This window comes from Papaver somniferum, chromosome 8 (assembly GCF_003573695.1).
Source record: "Papaver somniferum cultivar HN1 chromosome 8, ASM357369v1, whole genome shotgun sequence".
NCBI classification, from domain to species: domain Eukaryota; kingdom Viridiplantae; phylum Streptophyta; class Magnoliopsida; order Ranunculales; family Papaveraceae; genus Papaver; species Papaver somniferum.
In genome coordinates, this window is record NC_039365.1 from 162,904,677 (window position 1) to 162,926,213 (window position 21,537).

The 21,537-nt window shown below is 37.8% G+C and overlaps 1 protein-coding gene and 1 pseudogene across 1 annotated transcript; one reads left to right on the forward strand and one right to left on the reverse strand.

The window, feature by feature from the left end:
* Positions 1 to 9,979: 9,979 nt before the first annotated feature.
* On the reverse strand, positions 9,980 to 10,675 carry LOC113306349. The gene has a single exon (XM_026555295.1). It carries the CDS (start codon positions 10,673 to 10,675, stop codon positions 9,980 to 9,982), a length of 696 nt encoding a protein of 231 aa, XP_026411080.1.
* Positions 10,676 to 18,247: 7,572 nt separating this feature from the next.
* Positions 18,248 to 20,158, forward strand: LOC113306350 (annotated as a pseudogene).
* The last annotated feature ends 1,379 nt before the right edge of the window (positions 20,159 to 21,537 follow it).

Genomic DNA, 21,537 nt, shown 5'->3' on the forward strand with positions numbered 1-21,537 from the left:
TTTTTTTTTTTAACACTTGCTAACACTTTTGATACATAACAAAAAGAAACAAAAAATTACATGACACTTTGCAAGAGGTAGCCCTTTTTGATGCACCCAGTTAAATTCGATGGTTGTTTTTCTTAATGTAACCTCCACCTTCTATCCCAACCAACCAAAGAACAAGCTAGTCAAGTTTCGTTCAGTATTCTAAAGTGATTGGCAACTAAAACTTCCGATAGAACACCTCAAGGATGAGGCTATACATGTATTGGTAGATCGTGCGCGTGCAAGTTTCTTATCACTATGTGAATTGTGCTAGAATCAGGGTGCCTAAATATCTAGACTAAGACTCCTAATAATTACATATTTGCACAAGAGTCAACATTTCAAGGTAAATGAGCTCCATTTTTATGTTTTTTTCAATTTTTAATTTTTTATTTTCATTTTTTCATTTTTTTCAAAAAGGAAGAGTTCAATTTTTTCAATATAGCATGTTATCGGGATATCTACTCTATACCCCCAAACCTAAACTAAACATTGTCCTCAATGTTTCAAAAGATGTAAAGAATTATAATAGAACATATGAAGAGGATTATGCTGAGTAGAGAAAAAGGAAAGAGAATACCCGATTTCGGCGAAAGCAAGATTAGAACTCCGTTATTCAAGGCAAGAATCCAACATATGTCAGCCGAGATCATATTGGATTAGCAAAATATATACAAAAGGAACAAAAGGTTTTTTTTTTTTTTTTTTTAAATTTATCTACTGGATTATGTACAAAAAATTCACCATACACCAATAATCTAAAGAGTTGAGGATCAACCCAAAAGACGAAGTGTAGAGGTTTCAACAGCTTCACACAAATATAACAGGAAAGAAACGCAAGTGGAACTGTGAAACAAAATGAGCTACCCCCAAACCTGGATTTTTCAACAGATAAAATTTTGGACACAAAATCTCGCAGTTTTGGGGGTTCATCATGCACAAGGTCTAGCTCGAAATGAACTTTGGTAGGGACGGGCAAACATGCTAATTCCAACTGTGACTCCTTAAAAGTATTGTATTTAGATGCAAAATAGTCCAAAAGGACTTGGGAAGCACACAGTTCCAACCCTAGATTAGGAATTTTCAGAAAAATTGGTTTGAAAATATGGGTACAAACCAAATCTAGGTTGGGAGGAAGGACATTAGATTGTGACTCAGGCAGGACGATAGGCACATCATTATTAATCACATCAACATCTCCTAACTCTTCTACACGTGTCACAACATGCTCACAATCATCAAACAAATTGGCAAGATCACAATCAGAGTCATCAACATCATCAACAGATTTATTCTCATGCATCGGCAAATCAGGAGAAATATCACAATGTGACCTAGGTAGAGAATCAGACACATCAAATATATTTTCATGCATATTAACATTAGTGTCTACAGAAGATTCAACTATTCCTATTTCATGCTCATCTTCACAGAATAATTGTACGAATCCCATGTCAATATCAAAATCATATGAATTACAATGAGTAATAGAAAGAACAACATTCATGAAGGTCGAGGGCGAGAAGCCATATGTTATTGAACCAACAGGTTCCACAATATTTTCATGTTCTTCTAACATATCATCATAATCATCATCATGGTAGCATGCATATTGGTCCTCATTAACAGTGGTGGTGTCATTAGTCGATTCATGTTCCTCTAAATTAGGTTCATATTCAACATCATTTACATGAATGGGACTAGACACTTCATTAGGGACAACATACATTTCCTCATGAATTTCCTCCTTTTGTAGGTGAAGCAAAATCTGATCTAAACATGCCTGAATTCGTGATGTAGATCCATCAAAGTTTTGCTCACTGAGTCTGAAAGCTTCTGTAGTGGAGTCTAAATTCATGGGAGTACAAAATTCTTCATGTTCAAATTGTGGTGAATGGTACATGTGTGCATGGTCATTAGGGTTTACAAAATATTGATCGCAACCCTCAAAGGATTGATTATGTTCCCAATGACTACCATTCTCACAATTTATGGGCATTTCATACCTTGGATTTTCTCTAGATTGCCTAAAATTATGCAAAATGTGACAATTCTCAACAGGGTGGTCTAAACTACCACATGCGGGACATGCATAGATTTCAGGTTGCCTAAGAAAATTAGATGTGACAGATTCCTCATGTGATTGCATTTCTAAAGCTGCGATTCGAGCTTCTAATTGATCGATCAGTGATGATTGTGTGAGTGAGGCACTAGCAAAATGTTCATTTTCACGTTGTGATGAATGATGCATGTGTGAATAGTTATTAGGGTTCATGTATTGAGGCTCGGGACTTTGAAAATGTCCATAATAATTCCTATAACTATTGATATCATGGTCTATGGGAGGTTCATAACGTGGAGTATGTCCATACGCAAGTTCTCTAAGGGATTTGTTGTATTCCCCAACTGTAGACCAAGATCTAGACATGATTTGGCTCAAAAGCTAAGTAACTATGTTACAAAGCCCAAAATTTGGTTTTTAATGGGTTTGGATTTTTGGGAAAATTTTGGTTTTTTTAATTGGGAGCAAAAATTTTGGTTTTAGTATTGGGAGCAAGCCCACATTGGTGGGAGAAATTGCTTTGCCAAGGGAAGGTGAACAAGCCCACAATGTGTATGCAAACTGAAGCCCAATGTAGCTTTTGAGATAGCCCAATTGTTGCTTGTTTGGTCTGCGGCCCAGTTGGGCTTTTAAAAGTTCAGTTTTTCTAATTTAAAACTACAGGCCCAAATCAATCTAACACCACAAGCCCACAAGCAATTAAACAAACAAGCCCACAAGAAATTAATTACAAACCCAACAGAAAAATGGAAAAAATTATTACAAGCCCACAAATTAAAAATGGAAGCCCACAGGTTGGGTTCTCTTAATGGGTTTAGGCTTACTTGCTTAAGCACAGCCCAGCTGCTCAGTTTGGTTGCAAAAGCCCAGTTGGGCTTTGGATCATCCTAAGCTTTTGTCTTTGTTGAGGCCCAGTTGGGCTTGGCTCAACTTGTTAAGCTTGGCAGCAACTTCAGCAGGCCCAGTTGGGCTTGTGATTTTCTCCTCAGCAGCACAGTAGCACCAGCAACAGCAGGGCTACACAACACTCAGCAGCAGCAACAGCAGAGGTTGGCAGCAGCACCAAGGGTTGAGCACAGGTAAAGCAGCAACAGGTCCTTGGCAAGCAACAGGTCAGTTGGAGAAGGCACCTGTTACTCAACAGAGTTATCAGTTAAGAGCAAGATACAAAGAACAGGAAAATTACACTAGATGCTACACTAAATGCTCATGCAGGAATGCAATGCAAAGATGAATATGCAAGTTATGATGCAGAAATGTAAGCAAGAAAATCACTTCAACACAGCACCAGTCCCCGGCATCGGCGCCAAAAACTTGGTAGGCTTCTAAAAAGACCTACAAACTAATACCGCAAGTGCACGGTGTCGAGGTGTAGAACAATGCAAATACGGGTCGATCCACAGGGACAAGGTGTGTGTAGTTGAAGCTTAAGGTTTCACTAAAACTGAGTTGTAACAAAGAGTCTTAGTTGTGTTAAAACACACTTGAAATGATTGCAGTGACTGAACTGAAAAAAACAGTAGAATGTAAAGCAAGTAAACAGGAACATGCTAGGGCTTTTGAATCCACTTCTTGATCCTAAACTAAGGCAGATCCTAATCAAATCATGTTCTTGCTTCATCTCAAGGAAGATTATGGATGATTTACTTAACTAATCTTACTAACTTACCCCTAGCATCAACTGTCTTCTCACAATACAACTGATCACAGGCTTGTTTGCTCAACCAGTTATCTAGCAATCCGCATTGGTGGAAGGTTAATCCCCTAAGTTCTCTAGTTCACCCCTAGCATTGAGTGTCTTCTTACAGCACACTCAATCACAGGTGCATTTGATCACTAAGTTTACTAACTTCCCTACTTCAATTAAGCACAGCCCTTCAAATGGACTAAATCCTTAGCTACTCTCACTCTTACACCCCTAGAATCAGCTGTCTTCTTACAGCACAGCTGATCACAGGTGCATTCACTCAACTAGATAATTATCATTCCTACTTAGTTTCAGCACTACAAGAACAGTGACATGAACATGGACTATCCTAGCTTACAATTCAAGAGTGTCATCTAACCCCTAGCAAATGGAGTTAGAACATAATGAAATTAAATGACAATGGAATTGAAATTGTTTAAAACATTGAACTGAACTTGAAATGAAATTGAAACAACATTAACAGTTGAGGTACTGGCTATTCCAGGCCTCTTGGTGGTGCTCTGTCTAATCCAGGCATACCTTCTACAACACCCACACATCCCTATTTATATCCAATTAATCGATTTAGGGTTTACAAAAAAAATCCCCAAATTCCCAAAAAAAACAGTAAAATTAGGGTTTACCAAATCTTACCTAATTCGATGAAATAACTGCTCCATCACGTCGACCCATCCTTCTATTTCTCTTCCCGCTCCATGTCCTGCTCCAATTACTTCTAGCTCATCAACCTATTTCACCAACTTCACACCTAGGGTTCAGTGGCGTGAAAATAGATGAAATTAGTTGTTGAGGAAGATGTAGGACGTGGTAGTGATGATGGGTTGTGGTTGTTAGAAGCCATGATGGCTTTTGGTGGGAGTTGTGGTGGTTGAGAAGGGGCAGTGGAGGTGATGGTGGTGGCAGAGTTTTCTCTGCAGACGGAATGGAGAAGACGGAGTCGATGGTTTTGGGAAGAAGGGTGCGTTTGTTTTGCGGGTATAGGTGTTAGGTGTTTGGGTGTTGAGCGGATGCATCAAGTCTCGATGATTCGCAAAGCTGAGCCCTGGGATGCGAAAATGATAGATTGATCTAACGGCTACAAGTGAAGAGGATGGTATCGACCGTCGGATGCCTGATACAACGAAACTGGCGGCTCAAGATGGAGTTAGGTGCTGTAGTGTTAGACAGGAGATTCAGACTTTGATGTACTGGCGATGCTGCGACCATAGGATGCTGAGATGATCCAATCTGACGGCTAGAAAGGGAAACAGGTATGGATATAGGAAATGGATTTGGGTGAGGGTTTTGGGCCTTGGGTATGCCAAGCCCATATCTTCTTTAAGGACAATTCTTCCTCTTCAAGCCCAGTTCTAGCCTTTTGGTCTTGCGCACAACATTCTTCGCGGCTTCCTTGTGTAATTCCTCCCGACTTTTCACTACTTTTCTGCTCTTTTCGCTCCGCAATTCATCCAAACTTTATTTGGTACCTAAAAATACAAAATTAATTAATAAAAATATTTATTCTTGAAAACAATGAAAATACAGAATATGGGTTAAAATGTAGAATTAATTCACAAAAGATGAGTTAAATGCCAAGAAAAATATATAGAAATATGCACTTCTTAGCACTCATCACCATGCTGGATTCAACTCCGGGTGCAATTTCCAACATCCTTCCTTCGAGTGTCGATTAGTTTTGTATTTTTCACAATATTTGTTAGTTTTGTTTGACATGACGTGATATGTCCTTTCCTCTTTATGAGCAGTGTTCACAATCTCTCCTTTGTTTCTTGATTTCCTTGCTCTATATGTTTGACTCTTCATCTCGATATACATAGATTTCTTGCAAGCATCATCAATGTAAGTCACTGAGAATAATGTCAATTCTATCCTTATAGCAAAAGGAAATCCCCCTTTATACTTCTCAATGATTTCTGGATCTCTCATGTTCACATTAAATGCTATAGCTTTCTTGCGAAATTCAGTAGTGTATTCTTGCACGTTTTTCCCTTTCACTTGTCGCAAGAACTACCATTGTTCGCGCAGTCGTTCTTTATAACCAATAGGATAGAACTGATTTCGGATAGCCTTTGTAAACTGTTGCCACGTTGTCACTAGAGTATCTAAACCTGATGTATATGCCTCCTACCAAATAAGTGCATGACCATTAAGTCTAAGTCTAGAAAAACTCACCCTTTGCTCCTCAGTAAATCCTTTGGTGCTGAAATATACTTCCAAAGACTTGAGCCAGCCATCCAGCTTCTCTGGATTCAAATCACCATTGTATGCTGGGATTTCAATTTTTCCCTCTACTTTGAATGGAGAATTATCTATGAACTCTGGATGTTTTTCCATATTGAGAATTGATTCTGAACCATCTTTTGATTGGGAATATATAACTTGTAATCCTTTTAGGATCTCTTTTATATCTTCCATATTAGACTTCATGGTTTTAATATCTTCCTCCAACTTCTCCATAATGTTTCCTTGCAGATTCGATGATGATAACGTGGCTGATATTCTTTTTCTTCTATCAATATCAGGATCTAATGGTAATACCTCGTTACCCTTGGATCGAAGCCCTTCCATTCATCGCCGAAAACATTGCTTAATTACCTTCTAGCTTTGATACTACTGATCAGTTTTTGACCTTGATATGATATAGATATAGAAGTAACTACCAAAAGAATAAAAACAAAAACAAATTGCAATACAATGTCTTGATTTTATTGCTTTATACAAGAACTTACAATGTTTAAATTTTAGGTTTATTTTTTGCCCTAGGTATTGCTTCTTATTCTTGGTTTGTTTCCTGTTCGTATTCTAGGTGCCTATTTATAGGTTTAAGACTATTTACAACGTTTACCTTTTACAAGCAGTCTAGGTGCCTACTTATAGGTTTAAGACTCAGCTAAAACTAGTAATAAACAGATTAAGTAATTCTCTCTATTTTTGTAACCTTCTAGGAATAGAACTCCTACTCTTCTTTCTAGGAATAGAACTCAACTTCTGGAATTACTTGGAGAGTAATTTAGTGGTGTTTTGGGCCTAGGTTTAGGGTATTCTAATGGGCATATACCTAAAACCGGATCAGTAACCATAGTCATCTAAGATCAACAAGTGATTGTCTTTCTCCCGATCAACTTTAGATGTCTCTTTTATGGTTAGTATGACGGATTTCGGAATCCATTTGTAAATGTTTTTTTTGCAACATTTGGTTTAATCTTTGAATAATTAAGATGATTGTACATTTGAATATCATGTAAAACCACATGTTTCCAGTTTGAAACATCAGATCCTTACACATTCATCTTTTTTTCTTACATCGGGTCTTTTATGAGATGACCTGGTCGAGTGGTGGACATCATTATAATAATTTTTTTTCCTAAACTTTGGATAATATGGATCTAAGTTCTTTAGGGAACCAAACTTAATCAACTTGTTTGATACAAAAGAAAGTGCATCTTGCATCTTAAAAATATTTCATCCCCTTTGCAAGTGCCCTTTATTACCACAATAATATCAATGCTTCGTAACATAAGGAGTGTGAGTTTTAATGTTACCTTTCCGTGGATCCTCCTACGTTGTATCTTTGTTCTTCTCACATTTTAAAAAGATTGCTTTCTTGACATTAGCAGGGATGATTTATTTGAAAGATGCACTCGAGGAGTTTAGATGAACATGATTCTTAAGGCTTGCTAAATTTTTATTCTTTACAAGAGTCATAAGCATTTTTTACATCAGTAGAAGCCTATGGTGGAGAATAACTTATAGCATTGACAAACTTTACCTCTTTGTTGATATTATAAGCATCTAATCCCTTATAGTCCAACCCTCGTGTATTACGATGATTTCTACTTGCTTTTAACAATAAGAATACTTAGATTAGACTCATGGTGTTTTTCTCGAGATAGATGTGCACCTTCCTTTTCTTCAAAGCTTGTTTTTTGAGAGTTGTTCCTTGTTTCAAACTAAACAAGTTTATTTTTCAACAAATAGAGATGTCCATGAAAATGAAAACACGGGGTTACCAAGTATACCAACAACTTTTTCGTTTTGATATGAGTAAAAACCTGTGTATTAATTTTAACAATCAAAATATGCCAAAAAGTAAAAGCACGCACACATACACACAAGAATTTTGTTAACGAGAAAACCGCAATTGTAGAAAAACCCCGGCACTTCATCCAGGTTTGAGCACCGAACTGTATTAAGCCGCTACAGACACTAGCCTACTATCAGACTTCGGACCGGAGTGTAGTTGAGACTGAGTCCACCCTCCAAGTGATTCATTTACATTCGATCTTCGTACGTCTCTCGAACTTCGCAAGGTTTACGCAATTGATCCCCTTAGCTGGCATCATTTACATCCTAAGAGTTGCTTCAACCTTAATGAAGACTTTTAATACTAATCTTTCTATAATAAATAAGCTAACTTGATTTCCTTTTAGATCAAAGATTAAGGCTTGGAAATCTGTTTACAATAGACAAAACTAGCAATCCTCACAATCTGGAACACTTACACTTACTTAGATGAGAAGACTGGATCTTTTACCACCTCTGAAGAACAATTCTCAAGAAATCACTTAACATCATTCTTCAGGTATCTATCTCGAGGAATCACAAAGTCTGAGACGAAGAGAACTTTGCGATTTCTATCTATCTTGCCTGAAGGATTTTACATAAAAGCAAGCTCAGGATACATGAACTCTCAAGGTAAAGATAGTCGGGCCTGGCTTCAAGAATCCCCAAAGCGAAGTCTTTTAGTCGTAAACCTAATTATATTTCTCAGAGGACGCATGGGTTCATAAAGGACGACTCTAGTTATTAACTAGGACACAAGGTGTCAGGGATTGAATTTCCAAGTTGAAAGAGCAATGGTTGAGCAACATATACCTCTTCCTTAAGACATCCATTTAAGAATGCAAATTTATCTTGCATTTGATATGGATTAATCTTGATAATAAAAATCATGAGCTAATAGCAAATGTATGGACTCAAGACGTGCAACATGAGCAAAGGTCTTGTCAAAGTCTATTCCTTCAATATGTGAGTAGCGTTGAGCGACAAGTCTTGCTTTATTTCGAACCATCATTCCAAATTCATCTGACTTGTTCTTAAATATCCATTTGGTACCTATAATATTCACATTGGGAGGACAAGGAATAAGATTCCAAAATTCTTGTTGCTTCAATTGATTCATCTCACCATGCATAGTGCTAACCCAAGTTGGATCATTCACAACTTCATCAATATTTTAGGGTTCAAATTGACACAGGTAGCATGCAACGTTGCATATATTTTGGAGCTGACCTCGTGTCTTAGAAGTATAGTTTGTTCCCCCAATAATATTGTTGGTATCATGATCCCTACGAACCCATAAATATTTAGCATGAGTACGTTCAATTAGGATACTCTTGTCAGGGATTTTCTCTTTATCACTAAAGTCATCATGATCAGAAACTTTTTGAACAACTTCTTCTGACTTTGGTGCTTCTTTGATTTTCTCAGTCGTTTCTATAGGAGGCAACTCGTCAGGAGAGTTATCATGATAAAAGTTGCTCAGATCATCAATAAAAATATTTGTTGATTTCATCACGACATTGGTTCTGAGATTGTATACTCGAAAACCACGACTATCTAAGGCATAGCCAAGGAAAATTCCTTCGTCACTTTTAGAATCAAATTTCCCTTTTTTTCTCGATCTTTGAGAATATAGCTCTTACTTCCAAACACTTGGAGATAACTCAAGTTAGGTTTCTTACCGTATCATTACTCTTTTTTTTTTAGCTAAGTCATAATATATTGATAGCTAAAGCGAAGAACAAGAGTTAAAAATAGGGCAAAGCCCTAGTAAAAGCTAAAAAGAAACCTGGGCATGCAATCCCAGAATAAAATTACTTGAATCTAAAATAGCTAGTGCCCACACTCTCAATGTCAGTTAAGAGCGTTGTACTTCCTTGGAACGGTACCACGGTCCTCTTATCCAAAGTAGCAGCGTATTTAGACATGGAATCTGCCGAGAAATTTATTTTCCAGTAAACATGTCTAAAAGTAATTCTTCGATAAAAGGTTTTTTACCGTGTGCATCTTCCTAGGACTTGCCAAGGGAGTTTTCCACTTATGAAGGCACTCACCGCACTCTTAGAATCTGTAGCAACTATAATATTTTCAGTTGCCCATAAAACAACCCAATTACGAGCCTATTCCAAACCTTCAATTACAACTTCAATTTCCGCATCATACTTAGTAGCTAAGCCTAAGCCCACAACCAATGCTCCCATACAGCCACAGTTGTGGTCACGTAGTACACAACCAGCCCCGACCGGACCAGGATTACGCCTCGCCGCACCATCACAGCAAAGGATCAAGCTATACTCATCAGGTGGTCTCCTTTCACAAGCTACCATAATTATACTCCTAACTTTTTTGTGTTGTACATTAAAAACCCGCACGAGAAAAAGGTCGTCCTGATTATTGAACATAAAACTTTTGATCCGTCGAGAGTATCCAGAAGTTTGAAGTAAGATATTTGTCTTCAAGTTCAAAAAGTTTATCTGTCCGCCTTCAAAACAAATCGCATTTCTAGCCTTCCAAAGTTCTGATTTAGTAACCATGATTGCCAGCAACCATAAATTTTTATCCATAGAACTCCTTCCCGATAAAGCCTTGTAACAGGTTTTAAAATCATCCACCGCTCTCGTGTGAAAAAACCCCGCTAACCACTGCCAGCATTGTTGCGCTGCTGGACAATCCCAGAGAATGTAGTGCAGGCTCTCTTCATCATTTTTACAAAGATAGCGCAAAAAATCTAACTCGTGTTTAAGAATATTTACTTCTCTGTCTTCTCTGTCTTGAGCGGCACAACACTGAGGAATATTTACCGTACCATTACTCATAATTTTGTGACCATAGGTATACACGGCTGATCAAATATCATGCCGTAAAGATAGCTTCTCCCCAAAACTTTAAAGGTATGTTTTTGTTATGCAGCATTTCCCTCACCATTTCTTGGATATTTATGTTGTTCTCCTTTCTGCAAATCCATTAGCTTGTGAAGTATGGAGAATATTATTGAATAATACCCAGTGTGTCACAGAACTCAAATACCTTGGTATCTTTGTATTTCATACCACGATTTCACCTAATTTTCTTTAGTCTGCGACCTTGTTCATTCTGGATTCCATCAATAAAATAATCTTAAATTCACACATGGTATCATTCTTATGTGCAAGGAACGCCACCCGAGTGAATCTGGTGTACTCATCAACCATTACCAACACATATTTTCCCTCAAATAGTAGGTTGTTGAATTGGGCAAAAAAAAATCGTATGAATTAAATCAAGTGGAGCTTTGGTGGAAATATCTTGTGACGACTTATGTAGAACTCTAACTTGTTTACCTTTTTGACAAGCACCACTAACACCATCCACTTTGGCACTGATTTAGGGTACACCTCCCACAAGCTCTTTTTTAATGATCTTGCCGAGGATGCGACAATTTATGTGACCAACACACTCATGCCAAAGTTGAGTAGATTCCACCTTAGTCAAATTTGAACAAAGATTAAACTGAATATCGAGAAGATACTAGTTATTTTTGTCACAAATTCCGTGAAAAATTACTTTTCCAGACCTATCACATCCTTAAGATTTCAAATCCTAAATAACTTTTACTAAGGTAGCCTTGGGTTAGCCAACACAGCAACAATAACTTGTTGATACAAATTTGATCATCCAACTTCTTTTATAGAACCTTTTTTTCTTTCAGATCCTTCTCGAATATTAGAATTCTTTATATATAGTTCACAATAAAGTCCATCAATTTTCTTTATCAATCGTTGTTTTTCACGACAAAGATTATCAATGACTTCATTCAATAATCATCGATGGTTTCTAGAACACACTCGGAATATGTTAATTGATAATTCCTATCATAGCAAGAGATCTTTTTGTAGGTAGTAAAACCTTTAGCACGAACCTACTCAGATACCAATTGAAAAGGCGTGGGTACCAAGTACACCAGCAACTTTTTCATTTTGATAGGAGTAAGAACATGTGTAGTACTTTTAACAATCAAAAGATGCGGAAAACTAAAAGTGCGCACACATACACAAAATTTTTGTCAAGGCCTAGAAATTTGTTTACAATAGACAAAACTATCAAACCTCATAATCCAGAACACTTACACTCACTTAGATGAGAAACCTGGATCTTTTACTACCTCTCAAGAACAATCCTCAAAAAATCACTTAACATCAGTTTTCAGATATTTATCTTGAGAAATCACAAAGTCTGAGATGAAGAGAACTTTGCGATATATCTTTCTTGCCGGAAGGAGATTACGAGAACCTCGATAACATAAAAGCAATATCAGGATACACAAACCATCAATGTAAAGATAGTCGAACCTGGCTTCACGAATCCCCGAAGCGAAGTCTTGTAGTTGTAAACCTAATTATGTTTCTCAGAGGAAACCTGGGTTCATATAGCACGACTCTAGTTTTCAACTAGGACACAATTTGTCAGGGGTTGAATTTCCCAGTTGAAAGAGCATCTCTATTTATATATTTTCAAGACTGGGGATTAATTCCCACATGTTTTAGTTGACCTAATTAGAGTTTTATCTAGTGTTTGCTTGATTCTCAAGTTATCTTACCTTGAATTCTAAGCAACCGAATTAATCTTAAAAATACAATTGAAGAATATACACAGTGGTCCGGTCACGGAACCGTGTATAATGACCGTTCTGATTTGGAAAATATGCCTTCGAATTATAAGCAAGTTGATGCTCATTTAAACACTCAAGAGTTTAATCATGATATACACATAAGTGTTTTAGTGATCAATAAAGTCTTAGAAGTGTTTAAGAGAGTCATAGCAATGCTAAACATAATTAAAAAATATGTCTTTGAGCATCTGCTAAACTCTAGAGGGATGAACTTTATTTGAAATACCAATATCAGGATGAACTTGTTTCAGAACTTTGAAGATGTAGATCTTGTATGTCTCAACTGTTTTCTTTGATTTCTTCTTCTTCTTATCTGTTGTTGAAGCATATTTGTTTGGTAACTTCTTCTCAGCTCTGGGTTTCTTCTCTGCTGGTGCTTTCTCATCTTTCCTTTCCTCATGTGGCTTCTTCTCGTCTGATTTCTTCTCTGCTTTCGCTTTTCGCAGCCATTTGATCGGAAACGGAAAACTAAAATATTTCTAACAGAAATAAAATAGAGTAAAGATGTTGTGGTGGATGACTGTTATGTTACTTATATAAATGGATGAGTGTTAGGTTACATTTGATTGGTGCATTTCATGTCATCCTGATCGCTCGTGGGAGCCGTTACTGATTGCAAAGATAATAAATGGTGGAGATATGGGTTGACTAGGTTTTAAAGAGAGGGAGGGAAGGGAACCTTTAAATATTGAAAAAAATTGTTTTGTTATATAGACACGTATGTCTATGAGTGGCCCACCATTATGCCGGTCAAGAACATTCGAGGCTTTTGCTTGAGATAAACATTACTCCCATGGACACATATGTGTCGCATTCCTATTTGTACAAGTATAGGACACGTGTTGTTATCATGCTTGTTATACCATGCAAACATAGCCTAAAAATAGGCTTTGTGCGATCTCTCATTTTGTATTAGAGATACCACTAAGAAAGAGTCAGCAATACAAGCCGCACCTCTTCCTCTGTCTCCTGTGTACAAAATAGACAGTGGTACTGGTTTCTTTATAATCAGTATACAACTATATTAATACCAGCACCATGAGCATCTTTGATTAATTAATATACTAAAAATTCATTAATTTACAATACGTTATCAGCACGAATTACTCGGTAATTACGGTCGATTCATTTGATCATTTAGTGGTGAACGATGATCAAAAATCATGAGTAGAGGAGATGCAACGACGCCGACGACCGGAAGAGATCATCATTTTTCTCCCCTCTATTAATTTTTGTTAATTTATGATTTTAATCTTTAGATTTTGTATTAAGCTAATACTAATTACTTATATCTTCTCTAGTGTGAACAGGAGGTATTAGTTTTTCCACCGATTGATGACTGTTAGATCATACATGTGTGAAGGACCCATTAATATACTTATCTTTTCTAAAGACAGATGCTAATAGTTTTGGTAAGTACGTATTTGTCACAAAGTTAAGGATTGCGATCCCGAAAATTTGATAATTTTCATTTTCATTTAATTATGGTACTAACGGTTTTAATACTGGTAAAGTGAGAAATTATCGCATCCCTGAAGGATAGCGTAAATTTGATTTTCTCATCCTTGATAACCTCAGGAAACTTTGAAATAGTTCCACCAGAAGATGGAACATCGTATGGCATAATATGAGTGCAAAATGTGTGTTTCGCTAGCCCGCTGGTCCCAGAAGTGACCCGTTACAAAAGTGCTAGCCATTCCTATCGGTGGTCCCTGAAGTGACCAACTAGGTAACTTTGCCATAAACATTGTATCCATTTGCACACTTGTAAATTAATATTTCGTTGACCTTGAAGGTGACGAAGTTGGAGATTTGTTGATATTGTATTAGTACTATATGTGTTTTGATGTTTATCCTTTGTTTTAAGTTTTATTTATTTTCTTTGCTTATTTTTATAAGTAATGGATTCCCGAAGCAATCCATGAGACGTTGCCGACTCCAGAAGCAGTCCAACATGCAATTTGTGTCTCCTATAATAAACCATAAAATAGACTCCAGAAGTGGTCTATCGAAATAGTTGGATTCCAGGAATTAGCCACGAATTTTTGGGTTCCCGAAGTAGCCCATGGTTACGTAATGATTTTGTTAATGACTTATTAATGTCTGTCTCTCGTCTATCTGTGACAACAGATATGGATTCCTGAAGTGATCTATCCATTTTAAATAAACGATAGAGATATCTGTCTCAGAAACCGGAACAATAAACACGATTTTCCGAACCACTTTTATAACCTTGTAGAGGTTTTGCGAAATGTAAATTATCATTTCACGTTCGAATAGTATGATAGACGTCTGCAGAAGGCGTATATCATTCTATCAGGTTCCGGAAGAATCTGTTGAGTTTTAGAATATTTGGTATTAGCACCTTGAAACGATAAATGAGCATTTTTATGGAGTATTTTGTTACTTCATTTGTTTTTGTGCCAGAAGCACGTTGTAAAGAAGCGTAAGGCTCTCTATTATGGGGTGTGCCATAGGAGAATTCGAACAGTCGAATTCCACGTTGTCATTAGCCAGAAGTTTAATGACCCTTGATGTATTCATGCTCGGACATGTGTGGTTTGGACAACCAAGTTCTACCAAGATGAGTAGAACGATACAGAATGCTCATAGACATCCTTTATAGAACCGGAAGCTTCTTCCAGTAGATAAGGATGTAAATTGTGTTGTTGGTCGCTGAGACAATTAGTTGTTAAATTGCATTAACATTAACATTATGGTAACCCGTTGCTGAAACACCAACTTTAATCCCTAGAAAGGATTCAAGGTGGCATATGCAGGACTTATTCACCCTGCAGTATGGACAATTATTTCAATACTTTATCGTATTGATAGACACATCTACTAGATGGTCTCTTGTTATATTAACACGTGATGTTAGATTTTGCCAAACTGTTTGTGCAAATCTTGTGGTTGCGTATCCATTTTTGGACTTTCCATCTAAGTCCATTTATTTTAGTGGTAAATTTATAGGCTTTTGATGCTTTGCCTTCAGTTGGTATTATATCGAGCATATAGTTAGCACATGTGCGCACTCGACATGGTCTAGTTGAGTTCTTTGCTTAAGCATCTTTAGTTTATTGCTCGACCAACTATTTACCATCAATTATGTCTTGCGAAGCAACCTTACAGTTTACGTGTTTGGTCCATAGCGTCACCTAGCTAATATATGTTGGTTTCGATTCATAAGACATTAAAAACCATGTGTTGGTAATGTCTTATTGAAGATGAGACCGTATTCCCGCCGTTAGGGGGAGGAAGTAAGCCACCAAAAAGGAACGGCGTGAAATGTCTCATCTCTTGTCGAGCCTGCGGCTGTTTTGGGGATACTTATTGTGTGGTTTAATTACACCCAGAAACTATCATGAGCAGAATTGTCTTCGAAAATCAGGCAATTATGGAACCAGAAGTTTTCAAAAATGAGATAGTAATATTTCCGCCATGATCAGAAAGACTAAAATGCCACCAGAAGTTGGCATGACAACCCGCCACCAGAAGTTGGCATGACCAAGGTTGATAACTTTCAAGGTTCTTCCACATTAATCAGGGGGAGAAAAGTCACCACAAGAGGATGGTGCGAATTATCTGATTGCATCTTGCTACGACTTATGATTGGTGATTATATTTGAATCTTTGAAGGATTTGATTTTCTGAATCAGGCAGCCACCTGACTTTGTGAACCACATCAGGCTTGAAATTTAGTCATAATCACCATCTTGAAAAGGAGAAATTTATGAACAATTCTTTGTGTACTTCATGTTCTTGATATAATGTTAAAATCCGGATGAAACGATGATATCATTTTTGTCTTTTAAAAAGAGCCCTTGGTAGCGTTAAAATCCACGCTTGAACTAAATTTTGAGATCTCGTCGAAATTGAAATATTTCTCGGCCAGAAGTTCGAGAATATGCTAGCACAGACTAGAGTACCTAACTTTTGATACTGGTAATACTTATTGTGCTACTAAAATTAACACCATTACTATGTGATTCCCCAAAATGGGAAGTGATCGATCTATCTGATACGTATGTCGAAATAATACTTTATGGTCCAGAAGTACAATATACGAATATAATGCATGCATTATCTTGTTGTGTTCTAACTATTTTTTTGCAGGTTACACTTTTAGAGGCTGAAATTGATTCTACGGTATTTATGAGTTTACAAAAGGCCTTTCATTGTTATGCCTGAAGTTAAAGCGGAAAACTGAATTTGGTGTGCAATGGGAGGAGGATTTAAATGCGAGGTGTACAAATGCAATTGATCACCCGGCGCAAAATCTGGCAGTCAATCCTCCATAAACTGAATCTTAGTAAAGCAGTTTTTATAAAGGCTGTAAAATGTCCACACCACCAACCGCTTTAAGAAGTCATGCTTCAGGGGGAGTAAACTCGTAGAATTTTTGGCTGGCCTTAAACGCGTTGTACTATTTTGCCTTCATCAAGGTTTTGTCCCGAGGGGTTTTTCTTGTCAAGGTTTTAACGAGGCAGCATATGCGTATCCAGCACTGTCATTAGGCGACCTCCGTTGTACTCTTTTCCTTTGGTCTGGTTTTGTCCCACGTGGTTTTCCAGATAAGGTTTTTAACGAGGCAACATGCTCTTCGACGTCGGCATTATTCTGAATTTTGATGGTCAGGTTTTGTCCCAAGCGGTTTTCCTGGCACAGGCGTTCAGGTTTTGTCCCCAAGTGGTTTTCCTGACGCGGGCGTTCAGGTTTTGTCCCAAGTGGTTTTCCTAACGCAATTTTTTATGGTGGAAGTATTTCTCGGCGCTAAGGTTTTATCCCAAGTGGTTTTCATAGCGTAAATCTTGTCAAAGAAAATGTTTTGTGGCGGCGACCACCCTCTTTCTAAGCTCAGGTTTTTCTTAAATGGTTTTTCTGACACAGTTTCAACAACGGGAGAAAATTCATGACGACTGGAGAAAATGTGTGACTACCATCATAACTTTAAAGCTACCGATGTTGTACTCCTTTTTCTTCGACTAGTTTTTATCCCAGTTGGATTTTTGCTGGCAAGATTTTGACGAGGCAACAAATTTTACTCGGGTTCTGTCCTATCAGTTTTTACCAGCAAAGGTTTAACAAGTTATGGTGGTCCAAGGGGGAGTGTTATATAGACACGTCTGTCTATGAGTGGCCCACCATTATGCCGGTCAAGAACATTCGAGGCTTTTGCTTGAGATAAACATTACTCCCATGGACAAATATATGTCGCATTCCTATTTGTACAAGTATAGGATACGTGTTGTTATCATACTTGTTGTACCATGCAAACATAGCCTACAAATAGGCTTTGTGCGATCTCTCATTTTGTATTAGAGATACCACTAAGAAAGAGTCAGCAATACAAGCCGCACCTCTTCCTCTGTCTTCTATGTACAAAATAGACAGTGTTACTGATTTCTTTATAATCAGTATACAACTATATAAATACCAGCACCATGAGCATCTTTGATTAATTAATATACTAAAAATTCATTAATTTACAATATGTTTTGCATTGTTAGGCGGGGGATATTTGAGTTTTGGGATAGAATATTTCCACCCCAAATTTAAGTCTCGCTTTGTTTTGTGTTTTTCCTTTCTTGGGCCTTTCATTCCTAGTTCCCTACTACTATAAAATAAACCTTGCCAGACTAGAAATCACATGCGAATAAGGAATCTCTGTACCTCTGAAAAATCTCTCTCTCTCTCTCTCTCTCTCTCTCGCTGTCTAATACTCTCCCAAGTCATACATATGAATTCTAAAAAACAAGTTCCAGCCTTGGAATGTTACTTGAAACTTTTGAAAGGAGAAAGAGATGAACAACGGCTAGCAGGTCTTTTTCTGGCCACTAAATTCTGCACTGGAGATGACCACGGCTCAATTTATAGGATTTATGATGCTGTTGGAGATCAGTTTCTTGATCGGCTTTTGATGAGTGGGATGGGGAAAGCTACAGTCGGTATTTAGGAAGTTGATGTCAATCAAGATGCATACTTACAGCTTTCGGTTACTATCCTTGCTGTAATATGTCGTGTCCCCGAGACTTCTTCGTCGAAATATATGGTCTCAAAGGTTCCAGCTATCCTTGAAATATTATTGAAAGGGGAGGTACCTACTACTACTGTTTACGATGAATGATATGAATTCTTGTTTCTCGTTTCAACTGCTTCTAAAGAGGGCCTTACTAAACTATACGACTCTGGTTGCATCAATGTACTTGCTTCTAGCATGTATTCCTTGCAAGACGGTTCTCATTCGAAGGCGCTTGCTATGAGACTTCTGCAATTGGTGCTGGCAAAGATCCCTCTAGAAACCATTTGTGCGAAATATCCTTCTGAGCTGACAAGCATGGTGGCAGTGATAGCTAAACAGTTTGCTTTACTGCACAACGCCTTCAAGTTTGATGCGCTTCACTTGCTGACTGTCATTCTATCCTCAAACTATGCTGCACCAGTGCATAATTCTCTTCGTTTGATGTTAAACGACAGCTGGACTACCTATATGCGTGTTGGTATTGTTGCAGTCTTACAGAATCGCGTTGCATCAGCTGAAAAGCTTCAGGCTCTAACTTTGGCTGAGTCTATGATATCTATTGTTGGAGAAAATTGGCTGATTGATCAGAATGAATTACTCAATGACAGTGAAATAGTGCCTATTCCAGATGATAGATGTCTATTGCTTGTCCTAGAATCATCTAGAGTTGAAGTTGCTGTTCTTCTTAATGAGATTGCCTACATGAAATATGAAGAGAAACAATCAGTAAATGGGGAAGCTATTAGTTTGAAACTTCAAAACCTTGCTGTTGCATTTTCATTGATAGAAAAGATTATCAAACTGGTATCAAGTGTCTGTGGCGATGAAGAAGCACGTCCAGGGAGCCCTGTTAGTGAAAGCACCTTAGGCAAGGTCTTCGCTGGGATCACGGAGACAATTGGGGTGGTTTTGGAATATCTACAAGATGCCAAGGATCATGGACAAAGGAAAGGAGATGATCTTCTTGCGTCAGTAAGGGTTGTTGGAAGCTATTTTGCGGAAGCACCCTTCGCCTGCAAAGAGAAAATTCACAATCTTTTGGAGCACATGCTCTCAGTTGAGGGTGAAGGTGAACCAAGCCCTTTCTTCTCTATATGCTTTTTTGCTTCCAATGCTGTGTCAGATAACAATGGAGATTGAAGGATGTAAGATGTTGGCATCATTAGGAGGACATAATTCTATCATGGAATGCCTTGTCAAAATGATTGGCCTTAACAGTACTGGTATGGACAACAGTACTATATTCATGGCTTGTGATACCATCATAAACCTTCTTCTAAGGAGAGAAGATATCCAAGTTCAATTTGAAGGCTCCATTCAAGTGCATCTCTTAACAGCATTGGCATCTTGGACAGAGAATACAAATGATCAATCTGTTATCATGATGGCGTCAACTATATGCTCTCTGATCTTTGACTCAACGTCTGAGGAAGCTCTTGTGAATCATCCTAATGTTGGCAGTATCATTCTTAATAAACTGTCTCAGCTTGTTGGGAGAAGTTTAACAACATCCAGGCAGGATGTGTCTGATGACAGTAAAGCAAATGTCGATCTTCACCGATAATAAGCAAAAGGTATGGTGGCTGGGCTGATCGATTTCCAGAAATTCAGAATACTCTCCCCGGCTGATGAAACAGTACTTATGAACTTGTGACCATTGAATTGTGGGTTTCTATAGAGAAAAAGATGGGAGTTCTCACTACTTGCACTGCAGTATTGAGGAGAAGTTGGAAATAGTTCTATAAAAAGGAACACTCTGGAGCCAACTGCCGCCTAGAGATGGCAAATTAAACCATCTCTGGAGGATGTATTCTTGGCTCTTCTCTAAAACTCAACTTTACTTCTTATAATTTTAACAGTGATTGATTCTTAAATTTTTCTTACTAGCTATCAGTGTTTCGTCTGTCATGGGTGTGTAGTTTAATCATATATGTATAACCAATGTGAAATCCCCAGACCAATGAACTCTTCCCTTTGCTAAGATGATACCTGATGTTGAGGTACTGGAGCAACATCTGCACTCATTATGTTAATTTCTTGCAGCAGTTGAGGAAATGCTCAACTTTCATGACCAGTAATCTCCACAGGAGCATTGTCCATTTCTGAAGTGATGGAAGCGGTTAGAATCCGTCACAATGATCTCTCTTTCAGTAATCTTCAGTACTAGTAGAGTAGCATTGTGACGATCCCCACAAACCCGGTAAGTTTTTAAATCCGAATAGCAGTCTTGGGTGGGGTGTTAATAATCCCATGCAATAGCCAACCTTTCGCTGTGACTTGGGAAGATAGCACTCATGCCTCAAGTTTTTGGATCTTGATTCAGATTTCAGGACATCTCATGGTTTATCTATGCTTCTGACGGTCAAAAGATATACATTACAGAGAATCCAAGAAAATTTTACATGCATTAATTGAACAGAGTGAATTGCAAAATAATTTCTTTGGTTAGTCTCTAACTCATCTTGCATAAGAACTAGATTTGGTTGCTAATCATCCCTCCAGACAGAATTGCTGATCGCAGTTGCCAAATTTGTCTTTCATTTTGTTCTGCTGCTGTGGTACTTTTTTTCCTTCGCATTGTATAATGGTTCATTGGTTTGGTTGGTAACTAAACTTGTTCAGACTCTAGCAATGTTTCTGTACGCATCCATCACAAAACCAGAAGGGTCCCGTATCATCAGATTGGGTAGGGTGCTGTATCTAAGCAATTGCTGGAACCTAGGGAAGAATTAGAGAAAGTGAATTCAATCAAAACATAATATCACCTAAGATGGCCAATTGCAACAGAACATTCAGATGTGGGCCGTACGGCGTTAGTAAGATAAGACATCGGAAACCATAAAACAAATTGCTCTCAGCTCAACATACCTGTGCTCGGCAGGAACTTTACACATTTTGCAGGGAACTAATATCTCAGTCCCATTTCATCGGATTCGCCGCATTTCAGCATATTGCCAGGAGTTGCAGAGTGCAACAGTAGTTTTAGCAGAGAACAGATCTAAAAAAGA